The 17,438-nt window shown below is 46.1% G+C and overlaps 1 protein-coding gene across 1 annotated transcript in view; it reads left to right on the top strand.

Annotated features, from left to right (window-relative positions):
* Positions 1-17,438, top strand: part of MYCBP2 (MYC binding protein 2) — a 1,075,853-nt gene that overhangs the window by 299,760 nt on the left and 758,655 nt on the right. Inside the window, 1 exon segment of the mRNA XM_029603038.1 lies at positions 14,960-15,132. Coding sequence (XP_029458898.1) covers positions 14,960-15,132 — 173 coding nt within the window.

Below are 17,438 nucleotides of genomic sequence, written 5' to 3'. Positions count from 1 at the left end.
GCACCGGACGCGGGACTCAAAGTGGGCAGAGCTATGGCCAAGCTCTATCCTCTTTCAACAGATGCCTTGGATCTTCTGAAAATTCCGAAGGTGGATGCGGCGGTTTCGGCTGTGACAAAGAAGACCACTAATCCGGTAGCGGGTGCTGCGGCTTTAAAAGATATGCAGGACCGTAAGCTGGAGATCCAGTTGAAGCAAGTCTTTGAAGTGGCTGCATTGAGTCTTCGGCCATGATCTGCGCCAGCCTCATGCAGAGGGCATGTTTGTCCTGGGTTCAGGCCTCTAACACCACTACAGGAGCTGGCAGTGGTGCCGCCTCGTTTGGAGGTGGGCATTGCATATGTAGCAGATGCGCTTTACGACCTGGTGCGAACTTCAGCACGCAACATGGTTTCTGTAGTGACTGCGCGCCGACTACTGTGACTGTGCAATTGGTCAGCAAATTTGTCTTCAAAATCTCAGCTGTGTAACCTCCTGTTTAAGGGTAAGCTCCTGTTCGTTGAAGAACTGGAGCAGTTGGTAAAGCTACTCAGAGAATCTAAGGGGCATAAGTTGCCGGATGATAAACGTCCCACCAGAAAGGTGTTTCCTTCGTGGCTGCGTTTTCAGGATTCATGCCGATTTCATTTCGCAGGTATTCCTCGCCTGCCACGTCTAAGCAGACCTCAGGACGGCAACAGTCCTTTCGAGGGGGTCGTCCCCCCAGCCGGGATTCTGGACACCTTGGGACAGGAGGTAGTAAACCCTCCCAATGAAGCCACGAGTCCCCATTCCGTCATCGAAGCTGTCGGGGGCAGATTGTCCAGTTTTTACACGGAATGGGCAAGGATCACTTCAGACCGTTGGGTCCTGGAGGTGATCAGAGAAGGCTTCGCTCTAGAGTGTTCACGTCCCGTGCAGGAGGTGTTCGTGGAGTCCCATGTGGCCTCGCGCAGCAAGCGTACGGGAGATCCTGCTGCGCCTGATCCAGCTACAGGCCATTGTCCCGATTCCAGAGGCAGAAGAAGGTCGGGGATGTTACACGGTTTACTTTGTGGTTCCCAAAAAGGGCACGTTTCGTCCCATCCTAGACCTACAGAAGGTGAACTGTTGTCTCCGAATCTCTCGTTTTCACATGGAAACCCTGTGGACGGTACTGGCTGCTGTTCGGATGTGGGAGTTCCTTGCGTCCCTGGATCTTATGGAGGCTTATCTGCATATTCCGATATGACTATGTCACCAGAGGTTTCTACACTTCAAGGTCTTGGGACAACACTTCCAGATTCAGGCCCTTCCATTTGGTCTGGCGACACTCCTCGAACACCAAAGTCATGGTGGTGGTAGCAGCCTTCCTTCGCAAGCAGGGGATCCTGGTCCATCCATACCTGGACGACTGGCTGATTCACGCCAAGACCAGGGAGGACTGCGAAAGATTGGTTCGCATGGTGATGATCACCTTGTGATCGCTCGGATGGTCATCAATCTTCAGAAGAGTCACCTGTAATCCACCCAAGAGCTGACTATTTGGGAGCCCATTTCGATACCTTGCGAGGCAGAGTCTTTCTGGCGTCGGATCGGGTAGCCAGGTTGCAGAGCCAGATACAGGCGCTTCTTTCTCAGACAAACACCCACTGTGTGGATCATCTGCAAGTGCTGGGATCCATGGCATCCACCTTAGACTTGGTTCCGTGGGCATTCGCCCACTTACGTCCACTACAGCGTACGCTGTTGTCACGGTGGAGTCCGGTGTCTGAGCAGTTCCACCTACCCTTGTCTCTGCTTCCAGAGTCCAAAGCCAGTCATGGTGGCTTTTGCGTGACAATCTGAAGAAGGGGATGGATTTGAACCCACCAAATTGGCTGATAGTCTCCACCAATGCGAGTCTGTCAGGTTGGGGAGCTGTGTGCGACACCAGATCTGCCCAAGGGCTTTGATCTCCAACAGAGGGCTTGTGGTCCATCAATCGTCTCGAGACAAGAGCGGTACGTCTTGCCCTACAAACGTTTCTACCCTGGATTCAGGGACGCATGGTTCGTGTTCTCCGACAATGCGACGACGATGGCCTACATCAACTGACAGGGCGGGACGAGAAGTCCCGCGGTGGCACTCGAAGCACGTCTTCTGTTCGCTTGGGCGGAGCGTCATTTCGGGGGAATTGCCGCGTCGCGTGTTGCAGGCGTGGACAACGTGCAGGCGGATTTTCTCAGCAGGCGACAACTCGACCCGGGAGAGTGGGAACTGTCTCCCGAAGCATGGAACCGCATTTGTGCCAGATGGAGGGTCCCACAGTTGGATCTGATGGCAACGCGGGAGAATACGAAGACAGAACGCTTCTTCAGCTGTCAAAAAGAACAAGGCTCAGTTGGTCTCGACACTCTGGTGTGCCCCTGGCCTCTCATCGGACGACTTCTCCGTTGCATAGAGCTCCACCCCGGAAGGGTGGTGCTGGTGGCTCCAGAGTGGCCAACGCCATCCATGGTTCGCGGAACTGATTCGCTTGACCCTAGAGGGTCCTTTGCAGCTGGCTCATCTACCGCATCTACTTCTTCAAGGTCCCATATTTTCGGATAGGGAGGATCGCTTCTCTCTCGCAGTTTGGCTTTTGAGAGGCGACGTTTACGATTGAGTGGTTATTTCCACTCTATTGCAGGCAAGACATCCGTCCACTTCCCTGGCCTATGTGAAGGTATGGAGGCTCTTTGAGACCTGGTGTCATCAGTGCTCTTGCGATCCTTTAACGGTCGAGGTCTCTCTGGTACTGGATTTTCTGCAACAGGGGCTCAAGAAGGGTTTGGCGTTCAAATCTCTTCGGGTCCAGGTAGCGGCTTTGGGAGCCTTGCAGGGAAAGTTTGGTGGTTCGCTTGCAGCACACCCTGACATTGTTTGATTTCTCAAGGGGGTCAAATGTTTACGACCTCCCGTCCGTGCGATGTATCCAGATTGGAGTTTAAATCTTGTATTGCATATGCTCTGTAGCGCTCCTTTCGAACCTCTACGCACAGCTTCCCTGAAAGATCTAACCTTGGTGTTCTTGGTGGCCATTTGCTCAGCGCGTCGGATTTCTGAATTGCAGGCCCTGTCGTGCCGTGACTCTTTTTTGCGGATTCACGACGATAGGGTGACGTTACGCAAGGTTCCTTCTTTTGTTCCTAAGGTGGTTTTGGCCTTTCATGTTAATCAGACAGTGGAGCTTCCATGGTTCCCGCAGGGTTCCAGGGGGTCACCTCACTTCAAGGATCTTCTTCTTTTGGATGTGCGTCGGGTCTTATTGCGTTATCTAAAGGTTACCAGTGTCTTCAGACGCTCCGATCATTTGTTCATTCTTTTCGGGGGTGCAAAGAAAGGGGACAAGGCGTCTAAAGCGACCATTTCTCGAAGAATTAAAGAGACTATTACTTCTGCATACTTGGTCCGCGGCCGCCAAGTGCCTTTGGGTCTCCGAGCTCATTCCACCAGGGCTCAGGCTACTTCCTGGGCGGAGTGTCAGTTGCTATCACCTCAGGAGATCTGCTGGGCGGCGGTGTGGTCCTCTTTGCACATATTTACTAAGCATTATCGCTTGGACGTTAAGGCCTCTGATGAGGCGTCCTTACTTGCAGGTGTTCTACTCGCGGGTCTTTCGGGTTCCCGCCCAGTGTAGGGTGTCTTGGGTACATCCCACTTCTCTGGACTGATCCTTGTATGTATAGGGAAAAGAAAATTGGTTCTTACCTGCTAATTTTCGTTCCTATAGTACCAAGGATCAGTCCAGAGGCCCACCCCTTACTTCTGTTACCGAAAGACTGTGTTGGCTACAATTTGCCTAGTTTTTCATAGAGCTCCTTTTTTCCAGATTGCGATTGTTGAAGCAGTTTTTTTCTAACGTTTTATTTACTCATGTTGTTTCCTTGGGGCGAAGTGGGGGACAGTGATTTTTGGTCGCCCCTTCGCCCATTAGTATTGGTTGTTTGGCTTGGGTACAGGTCAATACTGAGGGACTGCAGGTGGCACTCTCGTTATGTAGCAGTGCCCAAAGTTCTAATTGTTCTCTGACTCCACCTGCTGGTAGGGATATACAACCCACTTCTCTGGACTGATCCTTGGTACTGTAGGAATGAAAATTAGCAGGTAAAAACCAATTTTCTTTTAACTGCTACTAATCAAGTTGACTTAGGGAATAGCTACTGCTATTACTGGCATCCGTAGCATGGGATCTACTTAGTGTTTGGGTACTTGCCCAGGTACTTGTCGCTTGGATTGGCCACTTTTAGAAACAGGATGCTGGGCTTGATGGATCCTTGGTCTGACCCAGTATGGCAATTTCTTATGTTCTATATTCTTATCGCTATACTTTTCTCCATCACACATGGGATTTCTATCCATAAAGATTCTGTTGTGCATTTTCTGTTGGACTGTTATCCTGTTGGATTCTATGCCATCCTGGACACCAACCCGGGCGATCCGATTGGTGTGCTTGCAGTTCAGTGGCAGACTGCAGGTTCGAGTGGTCTGCGTAATGTTGGACAACACAATGATGGTGGTTTACATCAATCGGCAAGGAGGAACCAAGAGCCAGCAAGTGTCACAGGAAATATTCCAACTTATGGAATTGGGGGGAAGGCCATCTCTAGGTGATCTTGGCCTCTCACATTGCAGGAAAAGACAGCGTAAGGGCAGACTTTCTCAGCAGGGAGAGTCTGGACCTTGGAGAATTGGTATTGTAGGATGAGGCATTTCAGCTGTTAGTGGATTGCTGTGGCCTTTCATTCCTAGACCTGCTGGTGACTTCTCGCAATGCGAAGGTTCCTCAATTCTTCAGTCGCAGGAGAGATCTGAGGTTCTTGGGTATCGATGCTCTTGTTCAAGTGTGGCCGGAAGACAAGTTGCTGTATGCCTTTCCCCCGTGGCCCATGTTGGACAGAATATTTCACAGGATTGAAGGGGATGGTGCTCCTGGTGGCACTGGATTGGCCCAGAAGACCATGGTATGAAGATCTGCAAAGACTCCTGAAAGAGACCCCTCCTTAGTCTTCTGCTGCACAAGAATCTGTTGCAGCAGGGGCCTGTCCTTCACGAAGATCCAACTCGTTTTTGTCTTATGGTGTGGCCCTTGAGAGGGCTCTCTTGTTGAAGCGTGGATATTCTTCTGTTACGAGCTTGAAAGTTCTCCACTTCCTTAGTCTATTTGCGGGTTTGGCAGGTGTTTGAGGCTTGTTGTGAGGATCAAGATGTTCTTCTTTGTTCAATTAAGATCTCGCTCATTTTGGAATTTTTGCAGGATGGGTTAAATACAGGGTTGGCCCTTAATTCCTTGAAGGTACAGATTGCGGCTCTTGCCTGTTTCAGGGGCCAGGTGAATGGTGAATCCTTATCGTCTCATCCTGATGTGGCCTGTTTTTTGAATGGCGTGAAACATCTTTGTCCTCTCTTGGGGTTACCTGTTCCCTTGTGGATTCTTAACCTGGTGTTGGATTTCTTGGCGGGTCCTACATTTTGGCCACTGCATAGCCTTTCCTTGCAGTTATTGACCCCGAAAACAGTTTTTCTGGTGGTGGTATGTTCTGTGCATCGAATTTCTGAGCTGCAGGCATTGTCTTGCCAGGAACAGTTCTTTCGGGTGACTCCAGAAGCGATACAGCTGCGTAATTACAGGTTATTGTGACGCTTGAGATACATCTTAGATAAGGGAGAATTTAGGGTTGTTGTTACAGTCAATTGTATTCTCAACCCTAGACTACTGCACTGCCTTGTATATAGATTTGCCAAATGTCATCTAAAGGTTTTGCAATTAGTCCTAAACCAGCTTCCTGTTTATGTAATAGAACACCTCTTAGGGGAGGGTATTAGTCTGTTGTTGAAAGCTTTACCCTGGCTCCCTGTTAATCAGAGAATCAAATTTAAGCTTCTGACTTTGACATTGTCATGTATAGGGAATGACCGGAATATTTTAAAACTTTTTTGTGTATATGCCATCACAAGTATTAAGATCGGAAGGAACCTCTTTATTATCTGTGCCTGGGGTTAAAGCAGCCAGATTACAGGATACCAAGAATAGAGCTTGTTCAGTTGCTTTATTTACTATATGTTGTGCCCGTCCGTCACAGACGGCTGCGACTGCTGCTGCTCACCTCATTTTGCCCAGTAGCTCCGATTCTGGCTAAGATGGCCGACCCCCCTGGCATTCCCGGGATCGTGAGGGCGATCCTGGTCTCCATCTTGAATCTGGTGTGACCTAGGGTACGTGCGCACGCCTGCCTCCTTCTTAAGCACGTCATGGCGGAAACCTCGGGGGCATCCCCTCCGCATGACGTCACTGCCTATGTGTATTTAAACCTACCGGACTTTCCTACCTACGAGTTAGCAAGGATTCCATCTTGCTTAATTCCTTTACTCTGAGACGCTTCGCATCGCTGTTCCTGCGTTCCAGGCTGAGTGACTCAGATACCCGCTCCTCGAGGGCCTTGCTGCACTCAGGGCTATCCGCTCCTCAGAGAGCCTCTTCTGCCTGTCTCACCTTTACCAGCTAAGTTAGTTCTCCTGCTTCGGATCTCCGCTGCTGCTACTATGTATTCTCTACTGCTTTGTGAGTACAAGACCTACTCTGCATTACCATGTCTGTCTTGCTGTGTGGATCCTTGGTTTACCCTGCTCTGCGGACCACTACCGGATCCACGCCATCTTGTGCCAGTGACCAACATCTGCCTCCGGCCTACCCCACACTGTGGAACACTATCGGAGCTATCACGTACAAAGCCTATCAAGAAGTAAGGATTCCCGGGGTTACCTGCTCTGCCGAGCACTGCAGGAGAATCCATCTCAGGTCTTCTAATTCTAGGACTGAGTTTACTAACCCGCTCCTCGGGTTTCTCTTGCTGTATAATAAATACGCTCTGACTCTTGTGTCCATCACTGCTGAGACACCGCCTGTTGTGGAGAGTCCCCACAGGGCTCCTCCCTGTGGGTGGAGTCATCTCTCTCCATGACCCAAGGGTCCACAAACCAAGTTAAAACATAACACTATATTTATATTGTTTGTTTTTGCATTTTCTGTGAACAGCCCAGAACAGGTTCACTGTAAAAACTACTATAAATAAATGTTTGTTTATCAAATGTGTATTGTTTACTTTTTTTTCACTATCTTGTACTGCTACTGATGTATGTTAAGATTTTTGATTCTGCCTTAACTTTTTTTTTTGGTTTATATAAAATTCATGTTATCTCACTATATGTAATTTGTTGCTTGCAAATGGTAATGCTGCTATTAGTGATGTGATGGGTGCTTTGTGCTAGTATTGCTCCTGCATTTTAAAGAGTGTAAAATTACTGCTTCACTTTGTAGTATAAGCACATCAGAAGCCTGTAAGATATTATTATATAGCTGAAAGAGTAGTTTCATTAAATCATTTAAGAGCATTTCTCTATAATGGAATCTACATTTTGGGATCCAAATTTGATATTTGGACAGTGAATGTTCATTTTAATAAACATTTTTTCTGTTCAAGTTTAATAATTTATTTTACAAGTTTTTAAACTTCAGAACTTGAAACTTTACAAGTTGATACAAATCAAACGTTGGCTATGATAATTAAAAGAAAAGTGCAAAGCAATCAGGGACCAAACAGTAAAGATGTTGGGGAAGCTGGTTTCTCCGAAGACAGGCAGGATGATAGTCCTCACACATGTGTGACATCAAAGAATGGAGCCCAGCATGGAAAACATGTCAAAGTTTCTAGAACATTGACTTGGCTTCTTTGAGCATGCCCAGCATTCATTATAATAAGCATCCATGTGGCGTCCCCTTCAGTCTTATAATACAGAATACAAGGATAAAATAAAAATAGAGGAAACTCATTTAGTGGAAAGTCAACTCCGCGGGGTGGCAGGTGGGATTTTGAGGACTAATATACACTAATATTTGTGTTTCCCTTTTTTTGATTGCATTGTTTTGATGAGCTATTTGGAGTAGGTCTGCTTTTTGCTTAGAGGTATGTCCCCAGATGAACATAGAGGCACATATAAGTTTATAATGGATGTCAATGAAAAAAATAGGTCTCGGTGCAGTTTCAGTGTTCAGAAAATATTAAAGAGCTGATCTCTTCTATGTATAAAGGGGTTAGTGTACAAGTTTTGCATTGTTGTATAGAATAAACAAATGACTTGTAGCTGTTTTGCCCTTGAATCTCCAGATAGTATTTGAATGAATGACCTCAAACTATGAGAAGTACTATTGATAGCTAAAACAGGTGCTTGCTTCCTTTCTGAATTAGTATAAGAGCAGTGCCCCAGCATGGTAGAAAGGGGCCACACTGTTGTTGTGTTGTTCTTTGGAGGAACTGTTAGAGCATGCAGTGCATGGAGGGATCCCATGGAACTTTTCACAAGTATCAGACTGTTTATCACTGTCAATGCTGAATTCCAGCAAAGGCTATACAGTCTGACTTGGTAAAATTTCCTGGCAAAATAACATATGCAAGATCACTGGAATCATTATTTCTCACAGGAGAAGCAGGATGGTAGTCCTCACATATGGGTGACATCATCAGGATGGAGCCTATCACAGAATACTTTTGTCAAAGTTTCTAGAACTTTGACTTGGCACACTGAGCATGTCCAGCATGCCACCAACCCTGCATACAGCAGGGGTACCCCTTCAGTCTCTTTTTTTCTGCGCAGCAGTAGCCACGCGGTTTGAGGAGCTCTTTCTAATATTTCTGACAGGAATTTCCTCATGGAATTTTTTTCTAAAAATTTGACAAATTTCACCCTATCCGAGGTCCCCCTATTAACCATCGGTATCCGCTAACGTTAAGTAAGGCTTTACCTCGTTTTCGCGGTCGGTTACCGAGGGTTCTTCTAACTCAAGGCCTAATGGCCACCGACCGCACCGCAGTTAAATTTTTCTTTAGAACCATGGCGACGGGCTTTCGTCAATGCCCTGATTGTCCGAGGACGATGTCCATCACGGACCCGCATAAGGTATGTGTTATGCTTAGGGGCTGACCATGACGTTGCAACATGTACCTATTGTGCCCAAATGACCCCTAAGGGCCACAGGGCATGCTTAGAGAAAATGGAGTTTCTTTTTCAGTCTAAGCAGCCTACTCCATCGAAGCCTTCAACCTCTCGACACCAGCCGGACACCGGTGGTTCTCGCCTGGCTGGATCCCTTTCAAAGTTGTCCACCTCTTCGTCCTCGGCACCGGAGAAAGACCGGGCCAAGCACCGGGAAAAGCACCGGCATCGGAAGCTCAGTCCGCCAACCCAGGGAAGGCCTTGACATCGGCAGAGCCACCGAGGGGGGGAAAAAAGCCCGCGCACAGGAGCCTTCATCCTCCTCCATGCCCGGGACACCGAGGCGTTCCCCACCTTCAGTGGTGCCAGAAGCCAAGACTCCACTCTCACCTGTGGACCCTCCGGCGATGCCTGTACAGCCTCCTACTCTGGAACTGGTGTTACAAGCGCCAGCTTTCCATAAGGAATTGAACCGGATGGTTCAAGAGGCAGTCTTCCAAGCACTACAGGGTCTTCCACCTCCTTCGACATTGGCACCGACTCCAATCTCGGACACTGATCAGATGCCCACGATGCTGGCTCCATTACTAGACATATTGGACACGCTTATCGGGGCTCTTCCACCGGTGCCCCCGAAAACACAGATATGTCCAACACCATCGATACCGATTCCCCTGTCATCGGAGGAAGAGGAATCATCGATGCCAGAACAGATTCCTGGGCCGTCAGGGGTTCTTCCACCAAGACGTCTATTGAAGTCGCTGATTCCATCAGTGCCTCTCTCATCTTCAGTGCAGCATTGACCCTTATCGGTGCCTCCTCCGATACCTTCGATGCCCGCGGATTCTATTGGTGCCATGACCTGATCCAGCTGGAATAGGCCTCTTCCTTCCATCAGGAGATCCAACCGATGCTGGAGACCAGCCATTCCAGCCCTGGTCTGATGATTCCTCAGACACACAGGATTCTGATGACATTCCATTGGAGCCATCTCCTCCTGAAGAGAAAAGACGTTCCCCTCCAGATGATCTGTCCTTCATAAGCTTTATAAAGGAAATGTCAGAAGCCATTCCCTTTAAGCTTCAAACAGAGGAAGACTCCAGGCACAAGATGCTTGAGGTACTCCAATTTGTAGATGCCCCCAAGGTGGTTATGTCCATACCAGTTCATGAAGTCCCTCTTGAGCTCCTCCAGCATAATTGGGAACATCCAGGTACCGTACCACCGGTGATTCGGAAAACAGACGCCACCTACTTGGTTCAAACAGCTCCTGGGTTCCAGAAGACCCAGCTCTCACCATTCTGTAGTAGTGGAGTCTGCTCAGAAGAAGGCTAGGAGACCTCGGCCTCATTCATCTACACTTCCAAGGAAAGAACAAAGGTTTCTGGATGCCTTGGGGCATCGAGTATTCCATGGTTCCATGCTGATTTCACATATAGCTGCTTACCAGAATCCTTTTCAAGATGACACAAGACTTCTCTGATTCCCTTCCAGAGCAGTTACAGGACCAGCTAAACTCCATGCTCAAGAAAGGCCTCGATGCGAGCAAGCACGAGGTCCGGGCTGCATATGACATCTTTGATACTGCTGCTAGAGTGTCTGCAGTGGGGATTACTGCCAGAAGATGGGCCTGGCTGATGTCTTCCGATTTACGACCCGAAGTTCAGGAGATTTTGTTGAACCTCCCCTGTGCAGGCGATAATTTATTCAGGGATAAGATCCAGGAGACTGTCTCACAGCTCAAGGACCACCATGAGACATTGTGCCAGCTCTCTGCTGTACCCTCTGATTTTCCCTCTACTTCTAAACGGCTCAGAAGAGAGGCCAAGAGGACAACCTATAAAGCTCGTAGGTATTATCCTCCCCCATCTCACAGTCACCTAACCAGGCCATACCAAAAACCTCAAGCCCGTCAATCCAGGCCTCAAAAAGCCCAACCAGCTCCGCAGCCTGCTTCGGGGTTTTGACTCCCAGCTAGAGAGCAATTGTCAACTTCCACTATCTTAGATTGTAAGCCCTCTGGGGATAGGGAAATACCTACAGTACCTGAATGTAAACTGATGTGATATCTCAGATCGAATGTCTGTGTATAAAAATAAATAAATAGAATAACATCTCTGCCAGTGGGTGACTGCTTGTGCTACTTCACTGACACCTGGCATACAATCACTACAGATCAATGGGTCCTCTCTGTAGTGGCTCAAGGTTACCATCTCAATTTCCGATCAGTGCCGTCAGACTCCCCACCTTGGCCGGGGTGGGGTTTACCCGACCATTCACCGCTTCTAGAGGAGGAACTAAAAAACCTCCTCCGATCCAGGGCAAGAGAACCAGTGCCCCCATCACAACAGGGACAAGGGTTCTATTCTCTTATTTCCTAATACCAAAAAAATCAGGAGGCATTCGTCCAATTTTGGATCTTCATGTCTTAAACATCTACAAAGGGAAAAGTTCATAATGGTAACCTTGGTCTCCCTATTCCCTCTTCTTCAAAAGGGAGATTGGCTTTGCTCTCTAGACCTACAAGACGCATACAGGCATATAGTGATAACACCATCTCATCGAAAATACCTTTGTTTTCTAGTCTGACGTCGACACTTCCAGTATCGAGTGTTCCCATTCAGCCTAGCATCAGTGCCTCGAGTCTTTACAAAGTGCCTGGCAGTAGTAGCAGCGTACCTAAGACGACAGTGCATTCATGTCTACCCTTACCTGGACGATTGGTTGCTAAGAGCCCCATCCAAGAAGGAGGTTCTGACCTCCTTACATCTAACCCTACAGCTGCTACTATCACTCGTATTTCTAGTAAACTATCCAAAATCCAATCTGGTTCCATCACAGATCCTCTCCTTCATTGGAGCGGATTTAAACACCATACAGGCAAAAGCTTTTCTCCCAAGGGATCATGCGCACACTATTGCAACCCTTGCGAGACTACTACAGACTCGTCGATCCACAATGGCTCCTCATTTACTAACCTTGTTGGGTCACATGGCATCCCTCGGCTTATGGTACTCTTATGGCTCGTCTGGCCATGAGAGTAACACAATGGACCTTAAAGTCCCAGTGGGCTCAGGCCCACCATTCAATGTCCAGCATTGTCCATGTCACCAGGCAGCTCAGTGTCTCGCTAGCTTGGTGGATTCAAGAGTCCAATCTTCTCAAGGACTACCTTTTCAATCTCCAGAACCTCAAATCACACTGACAATGGATGCTTCCAACCTCAGGGAGCCCATGTCAACAGTCCTCAAACTCAGGGAGCCTGGTCAGCAGCAGAATCACAACATCAGATAAATTTTCTGGAGCTCAGGGCAATAAGGTATACCCTGATTGCTTTTCGGGATTGCCTATCAAACAAGACAACCAAGTAGTGATGTGGTACATCAACAAACAGGGTGGAACAGGCTCATACCTGCTATGTCAGGAAGTAGCGCAGATATGGGCCCGAGCTCTCTCCCACTCTATGTTCCTGAGAGCGACCTACCTGGCAGATGGCGTGGACAATGTACTTGCGACAAGTTGAGTCAGACCTATCATCCCCACGAATGGTTCCTAAACTCCACTGTAGCAGAGAAAATCTTCCAGCGATGGGGTTATCTGCATATAGATCTCTTTGTGCCAATTCACAACCGCAAAGTAGAGAACTTCTGCTCACTACATCGCAGCTACAGGACACCACCAAGGGATGCTTTCACCCTCTCATGGTCAAAAGATCTTCTATATGCGTACCCTCCACTTCTACTCATCAGCAAGACTCTCATGAAGTTACGGCAGGACAAGGGCTTAATGATTCTCATAGCCCCTCACTGGCTGCGTCCGGTTTGGTTTCCCATCCTACGCGACCTCTCAGTCCATCCTCTTATTCGCCTGGGAGCAGATCCGTACCTGATAACTCAGAACAACGGACAGCTGCATCATCCGAACCTCCAAGCCCTGTCGCTCACAGCCTGGATGTTGAAAGGCTAATATTACAACTGCTAAACCTCTCGGACTCCGTATCCCAAGTCCCCATAGCTTCACAAAAACCTTCTACCAGGAAATCTTATCATTCCAGATGGAAAATGTTTTCCTTATGGTTTACATCAAAGGAAATAGATCTCTTTACCTGCCCCACAATGAAGTTCCTAGACTATTTCTGGTACCTGTCAGAGTCTGGTCTACAAACTTCCTTCATTAGAGTTCATGTCAGTGCGGTAACCGCTTTCCATAAAGGCATAGGGGATGTCTCGATATTGACACAACCCTTAGTGGTGCGCTTTATGAGGGGTTTACTACATCTAAAGCCCCCCACTACGCCCTCCGGCCCCTGCTTGGGACCTCAATGTGTTATTAGCACAGCTCATGAAACCTCCGTTTGAGCCTCTCCACTCCTGCGAGCTGCGTTATCTGACTTGGAAAATGCTTTTTCTCCTAGCTATAACGTCAGCTCACAGAGTTAGAGGGCTACAGGCATTGGTAACATACCCACCTTACACAAAATTTCTCCATGACCGAGTGGTGCTTCGCACTCATCCAAAATTTTTACCAAAGGTAGTATCTGAGTTTCACTTGAATCAATATTATTATACTACTTACTTTCTTTCCAAACCCCACTCGCATCCAGGCGAGCGAGTGCTACATTCCTTGGACCGCAAACGTGTGCTAACCTTTTATTTGGAACGCACGGCAGCCCAAAGGAAATCCACCTAGCTGTTTGTCTCCTTCGATAAAAACAAACAGGGAATTCCGGTGGGAAAGCAGACCGTATCCTCCTGGCGAGCGGACTGTATTTTCTTCTGCTACCAACAGGCAGGCCTTCCACTACAGGAACATGTGAAAGTGCACTCTATAAGAACCATGGCAACATCAGTAGCACACCTCCATTTGGTGCCTCTTACTGACATCTGTAGGGCTGCTACATGGAGTTCTCTCCATACCTTTGCAGCTTATTATTGTCTGGACAAGGCTGGTAGGCAAGATTCCATTTTTGGCCAGTCTGTCCTGCGCAATTTATTCTCAGCTTAATAACCCAACTTCCTTCCGGCGACCCACTGGGAATTTCAGCCCGCCTTCTTAACCAAACCCACCCCTGTTGTTGTGCCTGCTGCACGTCATTGGGTGCTTTTGGTACATTTATTTGGGCACCCTCAGCTCGCTATTCACCCATAAGCGAGGACTACCATCCTGCTTGTTGCTTACCTGTAACAAGTGTTCTCACAAGACAGCAGGATGGTAGTCCTCACGAAACCCGCCCGCCATCCCGCGGAGTTGGGTTCGCTTACGATTTATTATTTTATTTTTCACTCGTACTTTTACTGAAAACGAGACTGAAGGGGGACCCCTGCTGGATGCAGGGTTGGTGGCATGCTAGGCATGCTAAGTGTGCCAAGTCAAAGTTCTAGAAACTTTGACAAGAGTATTCCATGATGGGCTCCATCCTGATGTTATCACCCATTTGTGAGGACTAATATCCTACTGTCCTGTGAGAACACCTGTTACAGGTAAGCAACTCTGCTTTCTTAGTTAGTTATATGTAGGTACCTTAATTTTTAGTTTTTATTTTATTTTTCTTGAGAATTTCAATGTTATAACAAAAAAAAAAAAATCAGCAGAAAAATGACTTATCCAATTTTTCTCCTGTAATTTTTCCACTGTTTATTTTAACATTAAAATTCCCAGAAAAATAAAATAAAAGCAGAAAACAAAGGTCCCTGGTTAAAATGCATTTGTGTGACTTTCTTCCAAGTGTATAGCAAATGGGAGAAAGCTATGCATATGCATTAATAATTTTATACATATGCATTTAATTTCTACGTAGCTATGTAATTTACTATGTGAAATTGTAAGAAATGTGTGTGCTTTACATATTTATGCACAAGTTTTCACTATCAAAACTGCTGTTTATTTTGGTTCCCTCTGTGCATGCTTTCCTACTGTATGTTAAATTGCTTTTAAAATGTATTAAATACTGTATGTATTGGTTTCAATATGAAAACTTTCTTTTGGACAGATTTCAGACAAACTCAAGAGAGCTTTGGTGTTATAATGCAGTTATTGCTGACTCTAGGCTTCCTTCTGCTCCAGACATGCAGTCCAGATGTGGTATACTAAGCCCCGAACTAGCTTTGCCAACAGGATCAAAAGCACTTACTACCAGGTCTCATGCTGCATTGCACATTCTTGGTATGTATATAGTCTGGTAGAGGTACTGTATAGAAAACAGCAGAAACTTCTTCTCTTAATATCACACAAAAACACTCAATCCTACTCTGTATTACTTATAACTTCATGAACACAGCTTTTTATTTCTTTTCCATTTTGAAGTCTTAACAGTAAACCATTTAACTTGTAGCATTATATACCATCTCCAACGCTGTTTTATATTTCAAACACTGTCACGACCCAACATAAGCCCATGTTTCTGCAAAATATTTGCCTGCTTCAGGAGTCACAGCATCTGAAAATACACAAAAGAACAAATGGTATCCACTGCCAACTCTTCATATCCCCCCAAATCACAAGCAAACACAACACACATACCGTCATTTGTTTCATTACAGACATGATGCTCAATAACCATCCAATCCACTAACAAATTTTAAACCCACCCACAGTCATTCAATTCATTCATACCTTGCCATTGATGAAACTTCCTATCAACTAAGCCAACCAATCACTGCCTCCGTATGTATCCTTAACCCTTCCCATCAACAAAAACCTTCCACCTAGATGAACACCAAGAATATAAAAAATATCCTATATGTTAAAATGTAAAGAAACAACAAGGCTCCTTACTATATTCCACCATGGGTCTCTGGAATTTGTTGCCAGAAGATGTGGTTAGTGCAGTTAGTATAGCTGTGTTTAAAAAAGGATTTGATAAGTTCTTGGAGGAGAAGTCCATTACCTGCTATTAATTAAGTTGACTTAGATAACAACCATTATTACTAGCAACTGTAACATGGAATAGACTTAGTTTTTGAGTACTTGCCAGGTTCTTATGGCCTGGATTGGCCACTGTTGGAAACAGGATGCTGGGCTTGATGGACCCTTGGTCCATCAAGTATGGCATGTTCTTATGTTCAGGAAAACCATTCTATTTCTTTTTTTAGCCCAAACAGATGTATGATATTCAATGTATAGATCCACCATTGTTCTTTATGCAGAAGCACTGCATGGAAATTTCCCCCTCACACATATAAAGCAATCTTTTCTTAAAAGAGCAAAAGTAGAAAAGAAATAGAGCTGTTTTAATTTTTTCATGATTTTGGGTTTAAGATGGTAGACTACACTTTTACACTGAACCAGCAAATGAATGATTTTGAAGGTCCTTTATCTGACACTGTTCAGCCCATTGTGTAGCAGGAGACAGGTTATTGGAATTTTATAGCACCATTTGTCTAATGCTGTGTTTATGAAGAGTTATTTGTTATAAATCATACTGAGTGGGATTGAGTTCTTCTTCTGATTGTTTCTGTGTGATATAGTGTGGTAGAGTACAGAAATAATGCTTCAGTGCATGAAAATAGCTGTCCTTTTTAGTTTAAATATTTTGATTGAAATGGGTTCTGGTCCAGTGGGTGTGCAGTATTGCTAAGTAGTGTGTTAGGCCATATCTCATATTGCCATATTCTTAAAAAAAATAAAAAGAAATGGAGAAGTATGGCTCTGAGAATGCTTTCCAACATTTGTAGAAGGCTGTGGTTGGGTTCTTACTTTACATATCGAGTACATGTTTTGCCTCAATATGTTTTTTTTCTATTTGTTGCAATATATTCAAACATAACTTCCTCTTTGTCCACCAGACCAGGCCAGTCTAGATTGATGGATTTTTCTCTCCTACCAGAAGATGTAAATAGAGAAACAAACCACTGTACACCACTGTACTTAAGCCACTGTGCAGCCTTACTTTTGTATACTTCCCATCTCACTCAAAGGAGACCCATGGTGGTCTACAAGAATATAAGTACAATGACAAGCATAAAATTCTAACAAAATCCCACCTTGAGGACAAAGAAAAGAGAAATCTGCAAGAAACTAGAGACAAGGCTGTGTGTGTGTTTGGAGAGGGGAAGTTGTATATGGAAGTAGGATTGGAGTGTGAGGGTGAAAGAAGGTTTGGGGCAGTTGGGGGTGGGGGGAAGGAAGTATGGTTGTGTATGAGGAAGGGGAAGTGTGAGTGGGTATGTATGTATGTGGAGGTCAGGATGGGAAGGGATATGTTTTATGGGGCTGGCTTTAAAAGCGCTTTTACGTTTTCAACCTCCACCAGCTGCTTCATTTTTTATCCGTTATCTCTCTTGCTTTGAGCCAAGCTATTGAGTGTTGACTTTAGAACTGGAGATGTTGTCATTCCATAACCTTTTACTACCTCCTATAGCAATCCAATGGTGATTTTATTTTTGGGAGAGTCTGTTCTCTGAGAATATTGGCCAAAATGTTTGGTTTTCAAACTCATCTGAAACATTCCCATTTTTTCTAGTGTACCA

This window comes from Rhinatrema bivittatum, chromosome 5, assembly GCF_901001135.1.
Source record: "Rhinatrema bivittatum chromosome 5, aRhiBiv1.1, whole genome shotgun sequence".
Classification (NCBI taxonomy): Eukaryota; Metazoa; Chordata; class Amphibia; order Gymnophiona; family Rhinatrematidae; genus Rhinatrema; species Rhinatrema bivittatum.
The sequence above is the reverse complement of the archived record's forward strand: the minus strand, read 5'-3'. Positions and strand labels throughout refer to the sequence as shown.